At 43.8% G+C, this 16,289-nt stretch overlaps 1 protein-coding gene across 1 annotated transcript in view; it reads right to left on the bottom strand.

Annotated features, from left to right (window-relative positions):
• nfkb2 (nuclear factor of kappa light polypeptide gene enhancer in B-cells 2 (p49/p100)) overlaps window positions 1-16,289 on the bottom strand; it is a 75,691-nt gene that overhangs the window by 45,268 nt on the left and 14,134 nt on the right. Inside the window, exons 2-8 of the mRNA XM_063070800.1 lie at window positions 9,210-9,243; window positions 9,061-9,127; window positions 8,528-8,568; window positions 3,890-3,988; window positions 3,655-3,806; window positions 3,144-3,274; window positions 315-473 (exon numbers count right to left, since the gene is read on the bottom strand). Coding sequence (XP_062926870.1) covers window positions 315-473; window positions 3,144-3,274; window positions 3,655-3,806; window positions 3,890-3,988; window positions 8,528-8,568; window positions 9,061-9,127; window positions 9,210-9,242 — 682 coding nt within the window. The 5' untranslated portion in view covers window position 9,243. The remainder of the gene's footprint in view (window positions 1-314; window positions 474-3,143; window positions 3,275-3,654; window positions 3,807-3,889; window positions 3,989-8,527; window positions 8,569-9,060; window positions 9,128-9,209; window positions 9,244-16,289) is intronic.

Below are 16,289 nucleotides of genomic sequence, written 5' to 3'. Positions count from 1 at the left end.
TTACCTCAAAGATGATAAACAAATGCATTTTTTTTGTTCCATCTTTGTGTGATTGTTTGTCAATTTGTCCCTTCAACAGGGACAGAGTCATAAAGCACAGAAATAGACTCTTCAATACATCATGTCCATGCCAACAGTCAAGTACTCAACCAGACTAATTTCACCTACCAGCACCTGGTCTGAGGCCAGCCTCAAGTTGGTGATTAAGTAGTTGCACAGATATTTCTTAAACATAGTCAGAGCAGCCTGCAAGGATCTGTTGCTGCACCTCTGGTCCCATCCACACTTCTACTGCTTCACGTTCCAATACTTACTGCTGTCGAAGATGGGATTGGAGATAACCGGTTCGAGGGGCAATGTGTACATGCCCTCTCCGTCAGGGAGGTAGGCTGTGAACTGTAGCCTCACAACACTCAGGTCCATTTCCTTGGCCAATTGTTCGGACTCTTGTCTGAGGTGCTGGAGCTCTTGTGCTGTGAACATTGGTTGAGAGAGAGTCAGTATTGATTACTGATGTACACAGATCAATCCTCACCGTATGCTCGGTGAACCCTCAGTAAGCCAGGAACGAGAAAAAAATCATGTACTAATCACCCAACCAGGAAGTAAACTTCACAGTGCTCCCAAACAAAATGAAATATTACATCTGGGTAGTTCTGCATAAGATTGGGAAACCACAGGCTTCATTTCTGAATGGCCAAACAGATAATTCCAATGGTTTTTGCAAGGCAATAAATACAGGCTACCAACGCCCACTTTGTTATTTGCCGCATGTACCCCAAGTGTCCCATGTATTTATAATTCAGCTGGGCTGACCTTGGCTTAGTTTTCTACCCATTTGACTTCTTGACTGACAACTTCAGATTTCTGTTGCAAAGGACCCTCAACTTCACAGATCTTTCCTGTAGAACTTGATCAAGGACCAAAAAAAAAGGTAGTGTGCGGTTAGCACAATGCTAAACAGTAGCAGGGGTGTGGATTCAACTCCCGCCAGAGCCCGTAAGGAGTTTGTACATTCTCCCTGTTACTGCATGGGTTTGCTCCGGGTGCTCTGGTTTCCTCCCACAGTCCAAAGTAGTACTGGTTAGTAGGTTAATTGGTCATTGTAAAGTTGTTCCATGATTAGGCTAGGATTAAATTGAGGGACTGCTGGGTGGTGTGGCTCAAGGGGCTTCATCCACAATAAAAAAAAAATGGATTCTCACACTCACAACTTCTCAACTTCATGCTAATTACTAGGGCTTTACAGGAACCAGTATTGGACTGGCCGGTGAACGAACAGAATAGATTAAAGGTTGATTGATCAGGATGAACACATTTGATAAACAATTTGCTCCATTCCAGAATAAAAGCCATCACGGACTGTGTCTGTAGAATGCACTGGGACTGTGATGCAACTGATTTGGAAGCCATTCCTGACTCAGATCCTCAGCTATGCTCACCCTGCCCTAATAATAACCTTGTGTCCAAATTCAGAAGAATTTACAGTATTTATAACTTTGCACTGTTCTAACCTATTTCCTCGCATCTCAATGCCCACAGGACTGTAGGTCCTGGTTTGCAGAACGCTGCCACTGGATGCAACCCCCACTGCCGGCACTAACTCCTTCTTACCCAAAAAAAAATTCTCAAATAAAAGTAAACCCTCAATAAAGTCAAGTCAGGTTTATTGTTAAGTGCTAGAAAGTTTGTGAACCCTGTAGAATTTGCTCTATTTCTGCATATAACCCAAAATGTGATTAGATCTTCACGCAAGTCTAAAATATTACACATATTTGTTGGAAAAAATATGAACCTTTGGGATAACACCTTCTACAAAAGCTATAGGGAGTCAGGTGTTTCAATCAATGAGTTAAAATTGGAGGTGTGCGTTGTAGAGATGCCCTGCCCTATAAAAAAGACACAAAGTTAAGTTACTGACAGAGCCTGCTCTTCTGAAGAAAAATCTGTTTATATGTACCACGCCTCAATCAAAACAACTTTCAGAGGACTTTAGAAGAAGAATTGTAGAGGTGCATGAAGCAATAAAAGCATTTCTAAAGACCTGAGTGCTCATCAGTTCACAGGAGTGGCCATTCTGCGAAGATCACACCAAGCACACATCATGCAATGCTGAAGGAGGTGTAAAAGAACCCAAGGGTAACAGCAAAAGACTTGCAGAAATCTCTAGAACTTGCTAAAGTCTCTGTTCACATCTCTACTATGAGAAAAACGCTGAACAGGAATGGTGTTCATGGAAGGACACCACAGAGGAAACCACTGCTCTCCCCCCCAAAAAAAATTGCTGCACGTCTCAAGTTTTTAAGACCACCTAGATGTTCCACAACGGTTCTGGGACAATGTTCTGTGGACAGATGAGGCAAAAGTGGAACTTTCTGGCAGAAATGCACATTGCTATGTTTGGAGGAAAAAGGGCACTGCACACCAACACCAAAACCTCAACCCAACTGTGAAGCATGGTGGAAGAAGCATCTTGGTTTGGGGCTGCTTTGCTGCCTCAGGGCCTGGGCAGCTTGCAATCGTTGCAAGAACAATGAATTCAAAATTGTATCAGACATTTTACAGGAGGATGCCAGGGTAGCAGCCTGTCACTTGAAGCTTAATAGAAGTTGGATAATGCAACAAGACAATAATAATCAACAGAATGGTTTAAAAAAAAAGAAAATTTGTGTTTTGGAATGGCTGAGTCAAAGTCCTATAGAAATGTTGTGGAAAGATCTGAAGCAAGCAGTTCATGCAAGGAAGCTGACCTACATCCCAGAGTTGAAGCAGTTTTGCAAGGAGGAATGGCCTAAAATTCCTCCAAACCAATATGCAGGACTGATCAACAGTTACCAGAAATGTTCAGTTGAAGTTATTGCTGATCAAGAGGATCACGCCAGTTACTGAAAGCAAATGTTTACTTACCTTTTCCAACAAGTACATATAATATTGGATAATTTTTCTCAAAAAGTAAATGTTTTTTGTGTTATTTATTTAATTGGGTCCTCTTTATCTAATTTTGGGACTTGCAGTTCACAAACATTTAGCACCGCTGTAACTACATACATGTATACCGCCAAGCAAGGCATTTCTCCAGACAGGAGAGACAGTGCAAACTGAAATCTGCGTATACTTCTATACCAGACACCCAAAGATCTCACCTGATAGCAAAGACTTGCTAATAAAATTCGGACTCAAGGGATTCTTGTGGTATCTCTCATTAAATATCCTGTCCAGCAACACCTCTGGAACATTCTTCTTTGTGACATGTAGAATGCCCAGGTTAGTAAACCTGGTGAACAGAAACACAGTTGTATTAGTTTGGTATTTTTCTCTGACCAGCTTCTACCAGGGAAACAGGCTCAAATGATTTGCTTACTCTTGTTCCCAACACTGACCCCCCAGCAAAAGCACTCAAGAGATTTGCTGGTGATTGCAAAATTGCGCTTTATGGAAACTTGCTCTATGCTTTTTGGCTGTCACATTTCCCACAACAGAGACTACTCTTGACCCAGGGACTGGTGTGCTCTGGGTCACTCTGAATTTGGAACCATGCAAATCCCTTTCTCCATCACGCCGGATTGGTGGGTGCAGGAGAGCTCCTACAACATGGGGTCTGTGCATGGGAATTATGCCACGAATCAAGGCAAAATGCAAGAATTGTGAACTCACTGTGCTGTCATGTCCTTTGGTCCAACTTGTACAATGCAAACACCGTCATCGGTGCATTGTTTCCCAACCAGGCTGTGTGCATGCAGTCTGGGTGGGTCTTTGGCCGTCACCAGCTGCACTACAACCTTTGCGTTACCCGTGTAATTACAGATCTGGAGAACAATTCAACCAAATCAATTAGTACTCGCTCTGTGACATTTGCCCTCTGTCAAACTTTGCTCTCGCATTCACTCACCTTGACACTTGGGTATGTCTTGCGGTTTTTTTCACTGGAAGCTCCAGGTAGGCCCCCGTGTGAAGGGCCCTCACACCCATAGCGGAACCGGAATCCTCTCTGCAAGGACACACTAATGTTATGGACCACGATAGATGGGGCAGAGATACAAACAGATTGACAGACATGGAGCAGACTGATCTTAACAAAGGGGCACAAAGTAACATAATGCAATGGGAAATCTGAGGCAGTGCTGTGCAAGGGTACAAAATAGAGAGACAGAGAGTCCAGATACACAGGGCAGTAGGATGAATCTTTAAATGACCTAAGTAAAAGTACACAGATAGGGGCTCCCAACCTTTTTCATGCCATGGACCACTACCATTAAGCAATGGGTCTGTAGACCCAAGGTTGGGAACTCCTGAGTTATGGTAATTTGCTTTAAGCTGTTGGTTAGGACCAAGCCTGAGTTTGGTTCAGTTCTAGGACTTAGAATCTTCTTTAGTGAGCAACTTGCTTCCAATCAGCCTCAGTTTCGAGTGGTAGAAAGTTGTCAGGAGGGCAGTGGGTAGTTTTATACGTAGGATGCTCTGCTTCTGCCACATATGGGGCTTCATCTTTCAATACCACCCCCAAGCACTTCCCCATTTTGAGCGATAATGAGCTAGGAAATCCCAGGAGTTAGAGGACGTGTTTCACTTTTCAGCACCCATGGCATTGAGCAGGAACATAAAGTTGTGCTGAACTAACTGAAGTAGCAATTAAATGCTTATCTAAGTTTATTCCTTCCGCATTCACAATGTCCATATCCATTCATTCCCTTCATATTCATGTGCACAAGATCACCTGAAACACCTCTGTTGTATCTGCCTCCAACACCACTCCTGACAGTGCATTCCAGGCACCCAATACTCCCTTTGAACTTACCCCCTCTCACTTTAAACGTATGCCCTTTTGTATTAGATATTTTAATCCTAGGAAAAAGATGCTAGCTGTCTACTTTATCTATGCCTTTCACATCTTTGCAGTTTTGTTCCTGTCTGTTTGGTAATCTTCTCCAGCAACAGGGCTTGGAAAGGAGTTGAATCCAGAAGACGGTGATCAGCTAGATGATCAACGTGACCTGCCAATGCAGCCAACTGTATCTAAAACAAACCCAGCCTTGAGAACTTATGTGAAATGATTTATCATAGAACAAGCACTGTCCAGATCCAAGGCTTCCAGAATCTCAGGAGATGTGGATGATGCTTGCATTTATATTTGCTCAGAGGCCAAGTTGCAAGACAGTTTCTCTGCAATTGATTACTTGGTCTCCATTCTACAGGATGTGGACCTCCTCTACTCTCCCCATCCACAATCTGTTCAACAGCCCAGGGGTTTTTTGTGGGTCCTTGACCTTCATGTGCTGATGGAGCAGTTTTTCCCACTCTTCCTTCGGTGGAGCTTCCAATTCACTGCTTGTGTTAATTAACTCTTAGCTACCCTCATTCTTTTCAGTAGAGAACCCAATTGCCCTTCTGCATGGCCCAATTATGTCAGACTTTGGGAATGCCCAGAAACTGAGGACACATCACAGCTGCTGGCTGTAGACACGTTGTATCCAAGCTGCTGCCTTTGTCCAATGCTCGAGAGCTTCAGCGTTGGTCCAACGGCTCTTGATGCAGGTATTGCAGCAGCCAGTCCAGCAGTGGAAACACTAGAGACTGCAGAAGCTGGAATCTGAAGCAACACACAATCTACTCGAGGAACTCAGTGGGTTGAAAAGCATCAGAAGGAAGAAAGGAATTTTCGACTCTTACAGGGTTTTGACATGAAACGTTGACGATTCCTTTCCTCCAAAAGATGCTGCTTGACATGCTACATTTCTCCAGCAGATAGGGTGATCATCTGTGCAAGTCTTGGTGGGCATCTCTGCAATCTGTCACTCAGATGGTGGCTGACAGTAGTTGGTAGGAGGAAAGGTACACTGAACTCCCATTCTTAGTTATTGGGGCCCCAGCAATCTGATTCAATCTTGGTGCTGAGTGGAGATCAGGAGATATTGACCATCTCTGCAGGACTAGTGAGTGAAATGCCAGCACAGACAGCTGTCAATGGTGATTTTTGTTCCATGAAGACCACGCCTCTCTTCCAGTCTGTACCCCAGAAGGTGCTGCCTTCACCTTATTCTTTGAGCCAGCTTTTAGACAATAGACCACAAGACACAGAAGCAGAATTAGGCCATTTGGCCCATCAAGTCTACTCTCCCATTCAATCATGGCTGATCCTTTTCTCCCCTCCTCAGCCCCACTCCATGGCCTTCTCCCCGTAACTTTTGATACTGTGGCCAATCAAGAACCTATCAAGCTCTGCCTTAAATACACCAAACGACCTGGCCTCCACAGCTGCCTGTGATAACAAATTCCACAAATTCACCATCCTCTGGCTAAAGAAATTTTTCCACATCTCTGTTTAAATGGACACCCCTCTATCCTGAGGCTGTGCCCCCTTGTCCTAGACTCCCCCACCATGGGAAATATCCTTTCCACATCTACAGTCCAGGCCTTTCGACATTTGAAAGATTTTAATGAGATCCCCCTCCATCCTTCTAAATTTCAGTGAGTATAGACCCAGAGCCTTCAAACATTACTCGTACAATAACCCTTTCATTCCCAGAATCATCCTTGTGAACCTCCTCTGAACCCTCTCCAATGCCAGCACATCTTTTCTTAGATGGAGTCCAAAAATGTACACAATACTCAAGGTGAGGGCTTACCAGTGCCTTATAAATCCTCAGCATCACATCCCTGCTCTTATATTCTAGACCTCTTGAAATGAATGCTAACATAGCATTTGCCTTCCTCACCACCAACTCTACCTACAAGTTAACTTTTAGGGTATTCTGCACAAGGACTCAAGTCCCCTTGCATCTCAGATTTTTGGACTTCCTTCCCATTTATGAAATAGTCTGCACATTTATTTATTCTACTTAAGTGCATGACCATGCATTTTCCAACATTGTATTTCATTTGCCACTCTCTTGCCCATTCCCCTAATCTGTTCAAATCCTTCTGTAGCCTATTTATTAATTATTAAATTTAACTGCAATACTCCCCCTTTGGCCAGATATTTCATACTCTGCCACTCAGTGCATTAAAAGTTCTCCCTTGTGGCTGTCACCTGCCCCATCCATGGGAACAGTTCTCAGTCTACTGTTTAAACCTTTCACGATTCTAAATAACCCCATCAGGTTCCCTTGTACTCTTGATCTCACTATGACCTTGCACTGCACTTCACTTGTAGCTGTTACACTTTATTCTGCAATCCCTTATTATTGCCCTTGTATGGCTTCAATTCCCTGCTGTAATGAATTGAACTGTATAAATGGTAAGTAAGACAAATGTTTCCACAGTATTTTAGTACAAATAATATCAATTCAGCTCATTCTGTTCTGTTTTGTATCTTGTTGTACATACTATATATTACAATTTACTATAATTTGCACATTGCACATACAGAGAGAGACGTAACAAAGAGTTTTACTTCTCATGTACGTGAAGGAGGTAAGAAATAAAGTCAATTCAATATACTCCAAGGAAAACAACCTAACCTCCAGTCCACACATGCAACTATGGTTCTCTAACTCTGTGCAGAAATGATTTGCCAAAATCATTCCACTCTTCAAAGCCTTCACAAATTTTCTGATCTGCATTTCCTTGAGCAGGACTGTCTTCCAAGTTGTTGCCAAGCCATTGTTTTATAAAGGTCATTGTGACTTAGAGTCAGAGCACTACAGCACAAAAACAAGCCCTCTGACCCAACGGGTCCATGCTGATTGGGATGCCCATCTCAGCTAGTCCTACTTCCCCACATTTGGCCCATATCCCTCTAGCCATCCTAGCCATGTATCTGTACAAATGCAGTTTAAATATAAATCTATCCAGCTGTATCACTTCCTCTGCTAGCTCATTCCATATACTTGTCATCCTCTGAAAATGTTACCCCTCAGGTTTCTTATAAATTTTTACCCTCACTAAATCTATGCCCTCTATTTCTGGACTACCTTGCCCTGGGAAAAAGACTGACCATTCACTTTACTTGTGGCCCTTTATCAGGTCACCTCTCAGTCTCCTACACTCTCGGGATTAAGTCCGCCTATCCAGACTCTCCTTATGACCCATGCTCTCTGGTCCTAGGAACATACTCAAATCTTCTTGCACCCACTTGGCTCTTATGCTCTCCACCTCCATTTACAAAGCCCAGGATCTTTCACTCTTCAGTTCACCATTTCCTTAACCTGCCCTGCCACTTTCAGTGACATACCCCACCACATACACCCACTGTTCTCTTTTCCAGAACCGTTGCCTCGCCCTGTCCTTTTGGTTAAAGATTAACTTGCTGCATTTTGTAGCATCAAGCTACAACCATTTCTTCACCCTGACTACATCTAACACACTGTCAAGTGTTGCATCATACAGAATATACAACACCCAAGTTATTAATTTACTAATACTGGGGAATTCCATGAACACCCCCACCCCTCCAGTTCCCAAGACATCCTTCCCTCCACTGTTTCTTGCCAATCAGCTCACTCTACTGCTGTTCTACAGTCTGCTAATTCATCTGGGACCAATTACCATCACAAATTATCCTCTTATTCACTCATGGAGTAGGATTTACCTGCTTTGGCTGTTCACAGATGTCAATATACGGACCACCAGCTGTGATAGGAAGACAAGAATTGGTCAGAATTGCACCAAGAGGACGTAGCTTCTCCTAGGTCAGGGGTTCCCAAACTGGGGTTCACAGATACTTCACTTAATGATATTAGCCAATGGCACACAAAAGATTGGAAACCCCTGTCCTAGGCCCACCACAGCCCACCATTCTACCAGAGGCAAAGCCCAGCCCGCAACCCAAATCCCTCCCAAGACTCAGCCAGACCTACACAGCCCTACATCTCAGACTGATACCCCTTCACCCAAACTCCGCATCCCCATCGGGAATCTCTAACTCCCACACTCAACCCACAATCTAACAACCAACCCAGGCCTTGAGAGACTACCTTCCTCAAAGCCATACTCACCTGCATCCCCTATTCAAGGGGACACACAACTCCAGACATCCCTCAGCCGCTCCCACACTCTCCATCAGTACACCGATCACTCTTAAATTAGCTCCCTACTCCACCCATAGCCCCTCATTGCACTTACTGGGGACAAGGGAAGCCTCCGAGCCAGTTAACACATTCAGGTCCAGCTGCCCAAAGTCACTGTCAGCCTGGAGGAAGGACACAGCAGTCAACAGGCTGAGCAGAGGCAGGGCCAGATCCAATTATCCCCCAACACCACATCATACTCACATCTTGTGTCCCAAGGTTATAGGCATCCTCCATCCTAGAAGAAATCAAAAGTTATCACTTTAGACCAACCATGAACATACTGATATACAGGTCCACAATCCCTTATCCGAAATCCTTGGGGCCAGTTGCATTTCGGAATTCAGAATTTTTCGGATTTCAGACCCCCCCCCAACCCCCGATACCAGAAAACACGTTTGCTCAAGTCCCTTATTTAACCTGTCTCAGTGCGGTGGACTTTAGGACCCGGCGGTGCACCAAACCTACGCACATCCTCCTGTATACTTTAAATCGTCTCTAGATTATTTATAATACTTAATACAATGTAAGTGCTATGTAAATAGTTGTTATACTGTATTGTTTAGGGAATAATGACAAGAAAAAATTTTATTTCCAACAAAAACATTCAATAAAACAAAAATATACAGCTTCAAACGAACCAAATCAAACACATGGTAAATGACTTATTGGAATAAATTTTGACTATCACTGTCACTATAAAACTTCAGTAACTTGTCTTTCTGTTTATTTCAATCATATACAGTGGCAGTTCCGACACTATTTTCTTCAGTAAGATGCCGCACCGACACACCACGATCAAGCTTCTGCAATAACTCCACTTTCTGCATTATTGATAATGATAGATGCTTCCTTCTCTTTTTCTCATTGCTACCCATAGGGGTATCTGCAGCTCTTTTTGACATTTTCACAGTGAACTTAAACACAAAGTCAACAGTGAACTGCAAATGCACGTGTAACCAGTACGAGCGCTGAGCCACGACAGACGTCTGGTGGCCTTTGCTAGTGCTGCCACGTCACACCTGAGTGACGTCAGCTGTTGGCGAAAAAACTTCGGTTTTCGGAGCTTTTTGGATTTCAGAATTTCGGATAAAGGAATGCACACCTGTATTAGTTTCAGAAGAGGAGAGCCACTCACTCCTGACCACAGAACCTGATTACACAGAAACCTGTGGAGCTTTTGCCTTGCTCGATGTGACAACCAAGCCCAACTCTCCCCTCATTCCTCGCATCCCCATCAAGTTCTGAATGGTTCATAAACCCATTGACATTATCTCATTTTTAGCTCTATTTATTTGTGTAATGTATGAACTTTTACTGTACATCTTGCACAGTACTGCTACTGCAAAGCAACATATTTCATGACACAAGTCAGTGACAATAAACCCGATCCTGATGTAGAACAGCACAGCTCAAGAACAGGCCCTACCAGTGCTGCCTTCAGCTGACAGGCCTCCAGGTTAGGCATTAAACACTAAACAACACACAAAATGCTAGAGGAACTCAGCAGGTCAGGCAGCGTCTATGGAAAAGAGTAAACAGTCGATGCTTCGGGCTGAGAACCTTCTTTAGGGAATGGAGAAGAAGGTGAGGGGGGAGGGAAGGAGGACTAGCTAGGTGAAGCCAGGCAGGTAGGAAAGATAAAAGGCTGCAGCGGAAGGAACCCGACAGGAGAGGAGAGTGGACTGTAGGAGAAAGGGAAGGAGGAGCGGACCCAGTGGGAGGTGACAGGCAGGTGAGACACGAAAGCCTGAAAGCACATACCACTAAGTGCAATGATAGATCTATCCCGCGTTCATCACACTCTCGAATGGACCTCTTCAAAGTTCAAAGTACATATATGTCACCATATACAACCCTGAGATTTATTTCCTTACGGACATTCTTAATAAAATAATAACCACAATAGAATCAATGAAAGGCCGCACATCGGGACTGAATTCTTGATGGTGCACTTCATTCAATATTGTTCTTGCAACTTCTACGTACTTATGGTCGACATGATCAGCCTGGATGGTATAGGCGCGGAACTCTTGCCTTGCAATAATAAACCAATTCCAATAACAGAAGGTGTGATGGAGAGAAAGGAGCCCATAACAGGAAGAGGAATTGATTCCACCAGATACTATGAAAGTGAAGCAGAATAATGCTGAGACAGGAAGGAAAAGCCCCAACAATACCAGCCCTGCAACAGGATGTGTTCAGATCAACCCACAGTCTGCTTCTCCTTGCTGTACAGCTCAGCCCAACAGCATGTACACAAGAAACTACATCAGCGTAGCTTGCTACCATCAAACCTGGCTATATATATATATATATATATATTTATTTTTTTTTTTTTAAAACACCAACCCCCCCCCCCCAATCCTACAGCTTTTCAGCCATCAACAGCACCTCGCAAACCTACAACTTCTCCCCCAATGAGGAGAGGCACAGCGCACACCCCATACTGACCTGGGAATGTATCACTCACTCCATCTACATGCTGGAACACTCTCCCCAAGAGGGGATGAGTCCCTCCCTTGGTACTGCAGTGGTCCAAGGGAGCAGAGCCCACCTCCTTCTCCAATGTAGTTATAGATGGACAATAAGGAAGGAAATCAGCAGTAAAGTTCAGACAAAGTCATATTAAACTACAGCACAGAAACAAGTCCTTCGGCCCATCTCGTTCATGCCGAACCATTTAAACTGCCTACTCCCATTGACTTGCACCCGGACCATAGCCCTCCATATCCCTGTTCCATGTTCCTATCTAAATTTACCTTAAACATTGAAATCGAACCTGCGCTGGCAGCTCATACCACATTGTCACCACCTTCTGAGTGAAGTAGTTCACCCCTTATGCTCCGCTTAAGCATTTCACCTTTCACCCTTAACCCATGAACTCTCATTGTCGTCTCACCCAATCTCAGTAAAAGAGCCAGCTTGTATTTACCATTTCTATACCCCTAATAATTCTGTACACCTTACCAAATCTCCCCTCAATCTTCTAAGTTCTTGGGTATAAAGTTCTAACCTGTTCATCCTTTCCCTGCAAATCAGGTCCCAGCAACATCCTTGTAATTTTTTTCTGCACTCTTCCAATCTTACTTACATCTTTCCTATAGGTAGGTGACCCAAACTGGACACAATTCTCCAAATTAAACCTCACCAACATCTCCACACAATTTTAACATAACATCCCAACTCTTGTACTCAAAACTTTGATTTATGATGGCCAATGTGCCAAAAGCTTTCATTGTGACCCTAGCTACCTCTGATCCCACTTTCAAGATCTTCTGGTGTGGGAAGGAGCTCGAACACCATCCGACTCCAATTTACCTGGGCGTAACACTGGATAGGACGCTCTCATTAGCCACCCACATCCAAAAACTCTGAGGGAAAGTTGGCTCTCGCAATTCAAAATTGAAAAAGGTAAACAGAACTCAGATCCACGGCACCCACTACATCATCATGTGCCAGTTTCCAACTGCCTAAAATCGAGGAAAAGCTTTGCTACAGTGGAGGAACTACCACACGGAACATCCCCCCAAACATACAGGATTAACCTCTGGCAACAAACAGAAGCCTGAACCCCACCAAACAATACAGTGTAAGACCCCACAGAAATGTTACCAGACGGGGCACTGCTTGACAGACGGAAGTGGTGCACTTTCAACAGAGCAAGAGCGGGAGTTTGTAGGACGGCAGACAATATGGTGAAGTGGGGTTTAAAGACCAGCGAATCCTGCAAGTGTGGCGAAAGGGTGCAGAACATTGAACACGTACTACGCAACTGTCCACTCTCACCTGATTTAGGAGACACTGACCTGCTCAACATCAACCAAACAACACTAGAGTGGCTGGCTGTCTGGTGTGACAAGCTATGATGATGACCACTTTCAAGGAATTATGGATCTGTATTCCCAGATCCCTCTGTTCCACTGCACCTCTTAGTGCCTACCACTCACCGTGATTTGTCCTCCCAAAATGCTACACCTCACACCTACCTGCATTAAATTCTGTCTCCCATTTTTCAGTTCATTTTTCCAGCTGGGTCTACATTGTGCTGCAAGCTTTGATAGTCTTTCTCGCTGTCCACTACACCCCCAATCTTGGTTTGTCATAGTCATACTTTATTAATCCCAGGGGAAATTTGTTTTTTTGTTACAGTTGCTCCATAAATAATAACTAGTAATAGAACCATAAATAGTTAAATAGTAATATGTAAATTATGAAATAAGTCCAGGACCAGCCTGTTGGCTCAGGATGTCTGACCCTCCAAGGGAGGAGTTGTAAAGTTTGATGGCCACAGGCAGGAATGACTTCCTATGATGCTCTGTGTTGCATCTCGGTGGAATGAGTCTCTGGCTGAATGTACTCCTGTGCCCACCCAGTACATTATGTAGTGGATGGGAGACATTGACCAGGATGGGAGACATTGACCAAGATGGCATGCAACTTAGACAGCATCCTCTTTTCAGACACCACCGTCAGAGAGTCCAGTTCCATCCCCACAACATCACTGGCCTTACGAATGAGTTTGTTGATTCTGTTGGTGTCTGCCACCCTCAGCCTGCTGCCCCAGCACACAACAGCAAACATGATAGCACTGGCCACCACAGACTCGTAGAACATCCTCAGCATCCAGATTTGCAGATCCAGTTTACCACATTATCATCTATATCAACGAGCTGGATGATAAACAGCAACTGAACCCAGCACCAATCCCTGCAACACGCCACTAGTCACAGGCCTCCAGCCAGAGAATCAAGCTACCACTCTCTGGCTTCACCTGTGAAGCCAGAGTCCAGACCCTCAAAATACCTTTCAATAACTTTCCCACTTCTGATGTCAGGCTCACCGGGCTATAATATCCTGGCTTATTCTTACCTTAAACAAAGCAACAACAGTAGCTAGACTTCAATCCTCACCCATGGCTACGGACCTCTGCTCAGGCCCCTGCAATTTCTGCACTAACCTCCAGGGTCCAAGAGAACATCTTGTCAGGCCCTGGGGATTTTCCTCAAAACAGCAAACCACTCCTCTCTAATCTGTATAAGGTTCATGACCTTGCCGCTGCACTGCCTGACTTCTATAGACTCTGTGTCTGCTTCCTGAGTAAAGAGATGCAAAAAATTCATTTAAGATCTCCCCCCATCTTTTTCAGCTGCCTGTATAGATTACCACCTCTGATCTTCCAGAGGACCAATTTTCTCCCTGCTACCCTTTTGCTCTTACGACAGTGCCTTGAAAAAGTATTCAGCCCCCTTAAGTATTTTCGTGTTTTACTGTCTCGTTTAATAAATTTAAATTAGGATATTTTGAGCTAATCTACAAAACATAGTGCATGTCAAATAAAAGAAATTCCAAAATATGTCAACAATTAACTAAAAATTAAAAACCAAAATTGAGAGGCTGAAAATGTATTCACCTTCGTAATTACTGCACAACCTTTCCTTGAGTGCAATACTGTACATTATCTTACCAACTCACCCAAATTGTTGATGTAGAAAAATGGAGGATTGTCCAAATAACTCCCCCCACCTCTCTCTCTAAAATCCAACAGTATGGTAGATTTTCAACCCAATCAAAATGAAGACAAAAGCGCATTCAAGGCAAACCAGGGAAATAATAGAGAAGCACAAATCTGGGGAAGGGTACGAGACCATCTCAAAAGCACTGAACATACCTCGGAGCTCAGTGCAATGCATCACAAAAAAGTGGAAAAATACGAAACCACTGCCATATGCCTAGGTCCACATCTCCAAGGTCTTGCACATAAAGGGTTTTTAATGGAAGAGTGACAAGGAAGAAGCCCTGGCTTAAAAAAAATCATATCCTTGCCTGTAAAAGCTATGCAAAACATCACTTAGAAGATATTGCAAAGATGTTGAATAAGGTTTTGTGGTCGGATAAGACTTTTTGGCCTCAACAGTAAGTGGCATTTGTGGCGTAAATCTAATATTGCACATCAGCCAGGTAACAATATTCTTACTGTTAAGTATGGTGGAGGTAGCATCATGCTATGCGGATACTTTTCAGCAGCAAAGACGGGAAATCTGGTCAGAATTGACGGGAAGATTAACGCTGCTAAATACAGAGAGATCTTGAATAAAATGTCCAAGTCTCTGCCAGAAAGCCTAAACTGGGGAAGAAGTTCCTCTTGCAGCAGGACAATGATCCAAAGCACCCTAATGTAACACTGAAGTAGCTTCAAATGAAGAAAATTGATGTCCTTGATGGCCCATGCTGAATCCTGGCTTTATTCCAATTGAATATCTCTGGCAAGACCTCAAGATTGCTGTCCACTGCCGCTCCCTCACTCACCTGGCACAGCTTAAGCAATTTTCCAAAAAGGAATGGACAAATCTTGCTCCAACACATTGTGAAAAGCTATTAGAGACTTATCCAAAAAGACTACTGGGGCTAATAGCTGCAAAAGGTGGTTCAACTCAGTACCGAGCAAAAGGTCGGGGGTGGGGGGTGAATACTTTTGAATTGCTGACATTTCAGTTAGTGATTTTTAAAGTTTTTCATGCTTTACAATTTTCCCTGTTTTTTGGGGGGCTCTACTGTAAAAAAAAGAGCACAAGATATACAAATAAAAATTCTTAGTTAAGTTATTCAAAATCCCCGGTTGTAATACTCATTTATGTGAACAAAGGGTGGGAGCTGAACACTTTTACAAGGCACAGAGTATCTGCAGAAATCCTCGGAATTCTCCTTCACCTTGTCTGTTAGAGCAGTGTCACGCCTTCTTTTAGCCCTCCTGATTTCCTTGTTACGTACCTCACTCCACTACTTATACTCTTGGTGGCAAGACAGGAAGGCAGATTACTATCTGAATGGTGTCAAGTTAGGAAAAGGGGAAGTACAACAAGATCTAGGTGTCCTTGTTCATCAGACACTGAAAGTAAGCATGCAGGTACAGCAGGCAGCGAAGAAAGCTAATGGCATGTTGGCCTTCATAACAAGGAGAGCTGAGTATAGGAGCAAAGAGGTCCTTCTGCAGTTGTACAGGGCCCAGGTGAGATCACACCTGGAGTAGTGTGTGAAATTTTGGTCTCCAAATTTGAGGAAGGACATTCTTGCTATGGAGGGAGTGCAGCGTAGGTTCACGAGGTTAATTCCAGGGATGGCGGGACTGTTATATGTTGAAAGGTTGGAGCGACTGGGCTTGTATACACTGGAATTTAGAAGGATGAGAGGGAATCTGATTGAAACATATAAGATTATTAAGGGATTGAACACGCTAGAGGCAGGAAACATGTTCCCGATGTTGGGGGAGTCCAGAACCAGGGA

Source organism: Mobula hypostoma, chromosome 18 (assembly GCF_963921235.1).
Source record: "Mobula hypostoma chromosome 18, sMobHyp1.1, whole genome shotgun sequence".
In the NCBI taxonomy this organism is placed as follows: domain Eukaryota; kingdom Metazoa; phylum Chordata; class Chondrichthyes; order Myliobatiformes; family Myliobatidae; genus Mobula; species Mobula hypostoma.
Note: the sequence above shows the minus strand (reverse complement) of the source record. Positions and strands in the feature narration are given on the sequence as shown.